The 9,979-nt window shown below is 56.8% G+C and overlaps 1 protein-coding gene across 1 annotated transcript in view; it reads left to right on the top strand.

Moving 5' to 3' along the window:
• LOC102037242 (olfactory receptor 52H1-like) overlaps positions 1-9,979 on the top strand; it is a 13,578-nt gene that overhangs the window by 879 nt on the left and 2,720 nt on the right. Inside the window, exon 2 of the mRNA XM_031065350.1 lies at positions 1,118-1,228. Coding sequence (XP_030921210.1) covers positions 1,118-1,228 — 111 coding nt within the window. The remainder of the gene's footprint in view (positions 1-1,117; positions 1,229-9,979) is intronic.

Genomic DNA, 9,979 nt, shown 5'->3' with positions numbered 1-9,979 from the left:
GGAGCGCGTCCCCCGCCTGCTGTGCCCCGCGGGGACGGGCTGTGCCTGCCCCGGCTGGGGGGACAGCTGCTGAGCAGGGACAGGGGAGGGATGGCTCTGGGGTGCGGGATGGCTCTGGATGGCTCTGGGATGGCTCTGGGGTGCGGGATGGCTCAGGATGGCTCTGGGCTGTGCCACGGGCCCTGGGATGGAGAGCAGCACCAAGGCTGCAGCACTGCTGGCCCTGGAGGAGCCAGGCTTGCCCAAGGGCCTCCAGGGAAGCCGAAGGTGGTGTGGTTTCTGGAAACATGGGCTTGGCTCATCAGCACCTCCACTGCTGCTGGTTTCTCCTGGAGCTGCTTCCCCTGGATTTCCTTCACTGGCACAGACTGGGCAGGCTCAGCTGAGAAGCATCCAGGCACTCAGACCTGCTGACTCACTGTCACCTGCTGCAGCTGGTTATGTTTGCTGTCCTACAGCTTCATTTCTGCTGTTCCTTCAGCTTTCCAACAGAGACCGCACCATGGACACCTTGCTGGTCGCCAGACTGAAGCACGGCACACCAGGCATGGCTGGATGTGCCCCACAGAGCTCACCATGGCACAGAGGGTGTTTGTCCTCCTGCCCTCACTGCTGAGGGACCCTGGCACCCCTGCTGCTGAAGGTGCTTCCCTGCTGAAGTGCCCTGAGAGCTTGGGAAAGGCTTTATTGTCCGTGTTTGAGGGAAACATTTCCCTCAATGACTCCCAAATGCATGTCAACCTTCAGAGGGGTGTGTAAAGGGGCAGAGGTTTCCTACACCCGCCACATCCCACAGGGATGTGTCCTACAGGACATGAGATAACATGACATGGACACGCAGTTTTCTGATGGTAAAAAGAGAACTTTTAATTTTTGACTCTTAACATTTACAGATTACTAAAAGTGACAGTGGATTGGAGGGTGACAGTGCCACCTCTCCAATAACGCTGGAAAAACAACAGTCTGTTAAATTTCTCTTCCTCCATAAAAGAATATAAAACAATAAGTTATTTACATAAAGCGTGTGAGAAAGTTTGTTACAAAAATATAAACATCAGAAGGCTTAGAAAAACTTAAAAATTCCGGGCGACAGGGATGCTTTCTGTCTTGGCAGTAGAGCTCTGCCTCATCCAGGCAGTTTTGTCTGTGGTGCTCAGGGAGCCCTTTCTGGAGGCTCCCCAGCTCTCACAGCAATGCAGGAGCGGGACGGTCTGACCCTGTGTCACCTGTGAGGCCCCGTGAAGGGTCTGGTGTGTTCCTGGTGTCACAGATCAGCCATTTCTGCAGAACGGCCCCTTGCCCTGACTGGGGGCAGCCAGCACTCGCAGTGCCACAGCCTGGCTGGGCTGCAGAGCCCTCTGGGACCTGCCCAGGTAGGGAAGCACCGCTGCACACCTGGAGCTGTCTCGTTTGGAGCGGTGGTGGCCTGGGAACGGCCCAGCCAGGACCTGGGCTCTGTGAAATGCTGTGCCCTGCACCAGGGCCCTGCTGTGGGGCCCTCCTGGCTGGGGCTGATCACACCCCACGTCCTGGAGCCGTGGGCACACCAGGTGTGTTCACACCTGAATGGCTCAGGAGCTGAGATCAACCCAGCCTGCAAACTCTGCTCCAGCCACACCAGTGATGCTGCCACGGCCTCAAGAGAAAAGGAGAAGAGGTGGATTCATGGTTTCAGAGCAAAACCCCCCAAAAGTTTTCACTTTTGCAACACGACACGTTTTTTCTTTTCTTTATTTCCCTCTGATTTGATCAAAGGTGGCACCCTGTGACAGGCACAGGGGAAATGAAAGTCTGTTCATTAAAGGCTGTTTGTCTAGCTGCAGAGATAACGGAGCTGGTACAAAAGCTGCTGCTGTCGCTGGGCTTTTAATGTCCCCAAACCTTCGTGTTTGCCTTGGCTTTCTTAGCAAAAAGGGGGGAAAAGAGTGTTTGCACAGAGCTGCCGTGTGATTTCTGATAGGAGATGGAGCTGTGAGAAGGGAAATCTGTCAGGAGAGCTCATTGCTGCGGGCAGCTCTGAGAACAGTCGAGCTGCCCCCTGGGTTTGTCAATACGTGGGGCTGGAGCGGCCTGGCACAGTGCAAGCTGTCCCTGCCGTGGCAGAGATGGGATTTAAGGTCCTTTCCAGCCCAAACTGCCCCGTGCCCCCACGGCTCTATGGATCTGTCTGCTCCCGGGGTTTCCCAGGACGGGTTACACCATGGAGGAGGCAGATTTGAGTTTGGAGGAGGCAGATCTGAATTTGAATCCCTGCTCTGCTCCTTGGCTGGAGGTGGGGCCAGGTCAGGAGAAACTGCCCAGGGAAATGTCCCCAGGTCAATGAATCACCAGCTGGGCCATTCCTGGCCAGGGGCCCGTGCCTAATGGGGCATTAGCCAGCCAAGCAGGGAGATTTATATTCCAAGGTGGTTAAAATGTCAGCTTAATAACTCACACAGGCTGGGAAACCACGGCTCCTTCGTATTTTTTTTCCCAAATCTGGAGACACCCATTGTGTTTTTAGCTCAGTTCATGGCTCTTGTGAGTGTGCTTGGATTACAGGGATCTTTGCCTGGTAGGGAGGTGTTGTGAGGAAGGGAGGGAGGAAGGCTCCTTGTCTGTGGCACGGAGTTAGAACGAGATGAGCTTTAGGGTCCCTCCCCACCCCAGCCGTTCCATTATTCTCTCATTTCATAGAATTCCATTATTCTATAATTTCAACGGGTGGTTTTCCCACATGGAAGAAGTAAATGGAATGTCAGAAACCTTTGGGCAATAGGTGGAAGTCACTGGGAAACCCTCGTGTGCCCTCAGCGAATGTTTGCGTGCTCGTGAAGGAGCTGAGCCTGCGCCTGGAATGGAGATGGAGCCTCGGGCTGTGCCCCAGGCTGGGGACAGGGACAGGGGCAGGGACAGGGGCAGGGACAGGGCTGGGATGGGATGGGATGGGATGGGATGGGATGGGATGGGATGGGATGGGATGGGATGGGATGGGAAGGCAGTGCTGGGGACAGGGACACCGCTGGGATGGGATGGGATGGCAGTGCTGCAGGGACAGGGACAGGGACAGAGCTGGGTGTGCCAGGCTCAGGGCCCTTTCCCACTCAGCTTTGTTGCCGTTCACAGACAGTGCTGGGTACCTGTCCCTCATTTCCAGCAGAGCTCCCTGGTCTGAGCTCTCCTCTCTCAGCACTGCCTGGCAAAGGGCAGGACAGCGACTCAGGGAGGGATGGATGGGCAGGGGAGGGTCCCCCTCAGTGCCAGGGAGTGCCAGGGCGTGGAGCCCACCTGGGATGGGTGAGGAGCCCACCTGGACAGGTGAGGAGCCCACCTGAACTTTCTTTTCCTTGGTGCAAAACACTGTACAAACCTTTGTGCAACCTCTAGAACACGATAGGAGATCACCTGGGATGGATGTGGAGCCCACCTGGATGGGTGAGAAGCTCACCTGGATGGGGGGCCCACCTGGACGGATGAGGAGCCCACCTGGATGGGTGAGAAGCTCACCTGGATGGGGAGCCCACCTGGATGGATGAGGAGCCCACCTGGATGGGTGAGAAGCTCACCTGGATGGGTGAGGAGCCCGCTGGGAGCTCCTGGGTCAGGATGGCCCTGGATCCCTGGAAGTGTTCCAGGCCAGGCTGGATGGAGCTTGGAGCAGCCTGGTCCAGGGGAAGGTGTCCCTGCCCGTGGCAGGGGGAGAACCAGGATGATTCCATCATTCTCTGCAACGTTAATTTAATGAAATCCTATGGGAATAAATCACACAGACTCCATTTTCTCCGTGGTGGAAAAAGCCTCTTCTTTATTCATGTAACTTGTTTTTATATAATTTTTACAGACCTCTCCGTTTACAGACTCCAATTGGCCAGGAGCTTCCTTGCCAATTAACTCTATTGGTTAATAACAAGTTGTTATTCTGTATTAATTGGTCACTGCATTGATTGTTATTCTGCACTGATTGGTCAGGGACAGTTGTTTGTGAGAGACAGTTTCCATTTTCCCATCTGACGGTGCAAGGACAGTTTGTACACGTGCTGGTTGTTTTCCACCCAGAGCAGATTGTTGTGCTAAGGAGCTGCTCCCACCAGGGCTGCGTTCACATGGGACCATGCGAAGTGCCAGCTGTGACGAGGCCAGCCTGGAGAGCAGGCTGGATTTTGGGGAGCCTTTCTTTATGGTTTTTCTACCTCACTACAACAAAGCCCCACTCCACAGAAGGCAGATAATAAACAGCATCAGCTCCTTGCTGAAACGAGATGGCAGCTCAGCCTTGGGGACAAGTGCTGGGTGAGTGCTCTGATCTCAGGGACTGGAGATTCCTGCCGGTCCCAGAGGTCCCTGGCAGCTCCCTGAAGGGGGCTGGCACTCAGGGAGCTGCTGGCTGCAATTCCCTGCCCAGGGTCTCTGCGGGGCTCTGGGCGCTCCAATTCCAGTGGTCCAAAATACCAGAAATGGGGACAAAACCACCGGAGAGCAGTTTAGCACGAATGTCTGCTGACCTCCAGCTCAGAGCCCCCAGTTTGCTCTCCACTGTGGTTCCCAAAGAGTTCAAACAGCTCTGGGTCCTACAGCACTTCCAGGCTGGGGCAGGGCAGGGGCAGGGCAGGGGCAGAGCTCTCACCAGGCCCCTGCCAGCCCGGGCTGGGGTGCACTGAGATGGACTCTGAGGTCCCCCCAGCCCAAACCTTGTGTAATTCGGTGACTCCCCAGCTCCTGCAGGTGAGGAATGGTGTGCTGTGCTGCCTGGGGACACCCAGCCAGGCAGGGTCCCTGTCCTGTGCTCCACCTGGGGATGCCTGGGCTGGAGAGGGCTCCCCGTGCTGGTCTGTGCTGGGAGCTGGGTCCTGCTCTGTCTGCAGGGAGCGAGGGCAGCCCCCTGCCCCAGCCCTGCGCCCTGCTCTGCCCCAGACCCTCGGTGTCCTCTGCTCTCTGCCCACCCTCACTCACTGTGTGCCCAGTGCAGATGCCAAGCAAACCTTCCTCAGCCATCTCTGGCTCAGCCTACTAGAGGAAAAATAAAAAAAATAAATGTGACTTAAGTCAGGAAACCCATAAGTTCATGTGCTTAAACTGAACAGAGGAATGGGATTATCAGAGAAATCTGAAACAGCTTCATTTGCCTTTAGATTCAAATCAAATAATGGCATAGTGAATCTGAGACTTGATCAATAAAGTGTAAAAGGGCAGGAATGTAATTAACGGCAATCAGGGCTCGTTTGGGCATTCAGCTTCCGTGGAGACATGGGATTTCATCTTCTGCTACATCCACATGGCTGATAAAGTTACCCCCAGCCTGAAGAACTCATCCCGAGGCTTGATGCACCCTGAGTGCATTAATATTCACAGCACTGTGATACAGAGCTCATTGTGCACACAAACAAAGGAATAAATGATGAGTAAAGCAGCTGCTGGTGGACTTTGGCCAAGTGCAGACCCTCCCTCCAGCACAGGTCTCATTTTCTGGGTGCTCCTGGAGAGGGCCTGCAGGGACTGGCCTGATGCTGTGTGATTGGGATCAGTTGTGCAAACACAAGCCTAAAATCGTTGCTAATGAGGTTTCTGGTGATACCGAGACTCTAATTTACTGATTTACTAATTTACTAATTTAATGGAGGGGAGAGCAGGAGGGGCCTGGCCGCAGCCAGGGCAGCTCAGGGGTCAGAGGGAAGGAGCACCTTGGTGGGGGCACCTGGGCGGCCCCAGGAGGGTCACAGGGTGTCCCTGGGCCACAGAGTGTCTGTCCCTGCAGCCAGGGGGTGTCAGTGTGTCTGTCCCTGCAGCCGGGGGTGTCCCAGTGGCAGCGCAGGGCCCGTGTCCCGTCCCTCAGCCGGCTCCCCAGCACTGCCCCGGCCCCAGGGGGGACGAGGGTGGGAGCAGCAGGGCCGGGGCTGTGCTGGCCCCAGGCGAGGGGCGGCCCGTGCCCGGCCAGGGCCGGCAGTGCCGGTGCCCCTGGGCCTCGGGCCCTGTGCCAGCCTGGGCGCCCGCAGCCCCTCGGAGAGCAAAGCCCCTCGCAGGGCTTGCAGGGGGCACAGCTGGGTGACCCCTGAGTCCTTCCTTGGGGAAAGTGAGACGTGGGTCCCAGAGCTGCTGGAAATCAGGGCAGGCTCCCGGAGCCGAGGGGACGGGAGGCCACCAGCTGGCTTCAGGGGAGCCCCGGCGCTGCCTGGGCCCCGGGCTGGCGTGGGAGGTGGGCAGCTTTCTCCTGAGATGTATTTCAGCATTTGGGGTGTTAAATACCCTCCTGCCCCCAGCCCTTCCCTGTGACTGGCGAGGCAGGGAGAGCAAAGCCCTGCTTTGGGTCAGGGACATCTCTGCACCGTGAGCAGCATCTGCAGAGATCTCTGGCACCAGGGCAAAGCAGGAGCTGAAACAGCCGCCTGGAATCCCAGCTCTCTCTGGGCAGGGTAAATTACCAGCTGCAACGGGAACAAAGCATGAATTTTCTGTTTCTTCAGTCAATGCTTACGTTTTGAAATGGTGTGGGGATGGAGGCAGGCAAACTGAGCTGGGGAGAAGAGGAAAACAGGCTCTCATTAGACATTTACTGTTAGATATTTACTGTTATTAGAAACTCATCCAGTATTAGATATTTATTTACTATTTACTATTAGATATTTAGATGTTGTTAGATATTTATTATTAGATGTTTATATTGATAATTGTTATTTATATTATTGTTTATTATTGTTTATTATTATTTATTGTTTATATTGTTTATATCGATAATTGTTTATTATCAGATTATTAGATTATTGTTAGATACCTATCTGTTATTAAATACCCATTATTAGTATATATTTAGATTAGAGACTTGGCAAGGTAAAGGCCTTGTCTCTGAAGGGGGGAAATGATGCCTCAGGTTTGGCTTTTATATTTTCACATTCTGTGCTGCTTTAGTGTGTGGGTCTGAGCTTCACATTATGGGATGCTGAGCTCTGTGCACAGAGCAGGGAGACAAAACAATTCCTGCTCCAGCTGGGCACCAAGGACAAATGATCCAAATCTCAGCCCAGGAGCACAAACACCGTGGGCTGGAGAGAGAAAAACAAGCAGGGTGGGACTGCCTGGGCTAAAGCTGGAATGGGACAATGAACTGCAAGGTGCAAATGGAGCAGAACTGATCCCAGGGACAGACCCCGTGCCCGGCCGTGCATTTTGGGGCCATTTTGGTTCATCTTGGGTGCAGCCCTGGCTGGGCTCTGGTGCTGCCCAAGGTGCATCCATGGAGGAGATGCTTTGAATAAATCCCTGCTTTATTCTGTAGCTCTGCCCAGCCCCTGCTCTGGCTCAGCCTCACAGGGCATCATCCCTGCTGAGCTGGGGAGGGGATGCCCTGGTCCCACCTTGGGTTCCTGTCCCACCCGTCCCTGGCCTGGGCTGTGATTCCCAGCCCAGAGCAGGTTCCTGGAGTGTCCGTCCTTGGAGGCAGCTGAGGCTCAGCCCTGGCTGACACTGACTGCCCCAGGTGTCCCTGGCTCCTGCCCAGCCTGGAGTGCCCCCAGTTCTGTGCCTGGGAGCCACTGGTGTGGGCCCGGCTGTGCCACGCGTGTTCCAGAGCTCCAACACTGAACTTTTGTCCTTTTTTAGTCACAGAAGTGCAAGGAGCAGGCAGTTCTGGCAGCTGGCAATGGCACTGCCCCAGCTGCTGTCACCTGTGTCCCCTTGGCACGGGACAGCCTCATCTCTGGGCCCCCAGCCCCTTGCAGAGGCAGCAGTTGTGGCTGCTGGACAGGGGTGGTTTCTGTGCAGCCCCTCAGGGACCGGGGGTGTCCCAGGGATGCTCTGGCTTAGAGTCATGGAATGGTCTGGGTGGGAAGGGGCCCTAAATGCCACCCAGTGCCACCCCTGCCATGGCAGGGACACCTCCCAGTGTCCCCAGTGTCCAGCCTGGCCTTGGGCACTGCCAGGGATGCAGGGGCAGCCCCAGCTGCTCTGGGCACCCTGTGCCAGGGCCTGCCCACCCTGCCAGGGAACAATTCCCAATTCCCAATATCCCATCTAAATCTTCCCCATTTCAGTTTAACCTGTTTCTCCTTTGCCATCCCTCATTTCTCACTGACCTGGGGCCAGAGCTCGGGCAGCAGTGCTGGGGGTGGTGGGGACACTGCCACGGCTGTCCCCAGCAGCAGCAGGGCGCGGGGGGGGGACACAGGGTCAGTTTTGGGGACAGGGAGTGACCTGGCGTGGGTGTCTGTCCCGGCTGTGCGTGGCAGGGGCTCTGCCCAGACAGACAGACAGACAGACAGACAGACAGACAGACAGTGCAGGGCTGCAAACACCTGCTGGGCTTGGGGCACGGGGCCCTGGCACCTCAGGGCACCCTCACCACCCACACCTCTAGGGAGCTGTCTGGGCACCAGCTGAGACGAGCCAGGCTCTCTGGGAACTGATCAGGAGATTTCTGATGGAGGGAAAACTTCTGTGATTTAGGAAACTGATGTCAGCATCAGATATCCTGAAAGCTGTGAGCGAAGCCTGAACCAGTGGAGAGGTTTGGCTCTGCACCTGGGTGCTCTGGTCCCTCTGTGCACACTGGTTTGTGGATTTTGCAGATGAAATTGAGCAGTGACCTGGGCACCATGGACACTTCTTTCCACGCAGCACACAAATGAGAAATGAGCCATGGGTTGCTGGGACACATTTGCCTCCTTTTGGTTTTCTTTTGAAGCAAACACCTTTTTTCTCAGCTGGGTAAATGTTTGTTCTGCTGATGGTGCTGGGAGGTGTCTGCCGTGGGCACAGGGGATTGAACAAGGATGCTGCCCAATGTGCCATTGCTGGGAGCCCGTGAGAGGAGAGGGTGAGCCCAGGTGGGCACACAGGGCTGGCAGCAGGACCCCTGCAGCACCCAAAGGCTGCCTGGGCTGTGAAGTGCCAGGGTGTAAAACACATCCCCAGAGCACACTTGGCAGGATGGGGGGTTTAGGAACCAGGGAAGAAGGGGCTGGAGCAGAAAGGGAGGGTCCCTGGGGCTTTCCGGGGGACTTGGCCAGGGCAGATGGCCAGGGGCTGGGTGAGGTGGTTGTTCCAAATGCCCCCATCTCCCATCCATGGTTCTGCTCTCCCCGGGAGCCAACCTTTGCCATCTGCCCCTTCGTGCAGTACCAGGCTGCAGTGCCCACCCACGTCCCCTGGCACAGCAGCAGCCCTGGCACCTCCAGGCACACGTTCCTGGCCTGGCCAGGACAGCAGATATCCTGTGCCCAGCGTTCCCCTGGAGAACACCAACGGCTGGCTGATCCTGGGCCAGCCCTGAGCGCAACACAGGACAGACAGGCATCGCCTGGATCTTGGGTTTCCTTGGATGGGCAGTCCCAGGAGCAGGGAGTGGTGGGACACAGGGAATGGTCCACACCAAGGGAGGTCAGAGGCTGTCACCTGGCAGGGTGGGCAGGCCCTGGCACAGGGTGCCCAGAGCAGCTGGGGCTGCCCCTGCATCCCTGGCAGTGCCCAAGGCCAGGCTGGACCCTGGGGCTGGGAGCACCTGGGACAGTGGGAGGTGGCAGGAGGTTGGAAGGAGATGAATTCAAGGTCCCTTCCAGCCCACCCCACTCCATGGTTCTGTGGTTCTGTGATTCCTGGAGCACCTGCACTCCTCAGCAGGACTGGCAGGGTGGCACTCCTGCCTCGGGGGCTCAGGGTGTTGGGTGCTGAGTGCCACCCCTGCTCCTGTGGAGTTATTGGCTTCATTACGGTCAAAACCTGCCCGTGTTCCTCTCCTGGGGGTGAGACCCCGCGGCTGCGGCTGGAATGGCCCAGCCTGCAGGGAATCCTGCCCGCAGAGGGACGGGGGCCCGCAGCCAGCACGGGGGATGGATCCCGGGGCCCCCCTGACCCCGGGGCTCCGGCCATGGGCAGGGTCACATCACAGAGAGGGCTGGGTTGGGAGGCGCCCTAAAGGGCGTTCCACCGCCCTAAATGGTTTGGGAGGCGCCCTAAAGGGCGTTCCACCGCCCTGAGTGGTTTGGGAGGCGCCCTAAAGGGCGTTCCACCGCCC

The sequence above is a fragment of the Geospiza fortis genome, unplaced genomic scaffold, assembly GCF_000277835.1.
Source record: "Geospiza fortis unplaced genomic scaffold, GeoFor_1.0 scaffold370, whole genome shotgun sequence".
In the NCBI taxonomy this organism is placed as follows: Eukaryota; Metazoa; Chordata; class Aves; order Passeriformes; family Thraupidae; genus Geospiza; species Geospiza fortis.
Note: the sequence above shows the minus strand (reverse complement) of the source record. Positions and strands in the feature narration are given on the sequence as shown.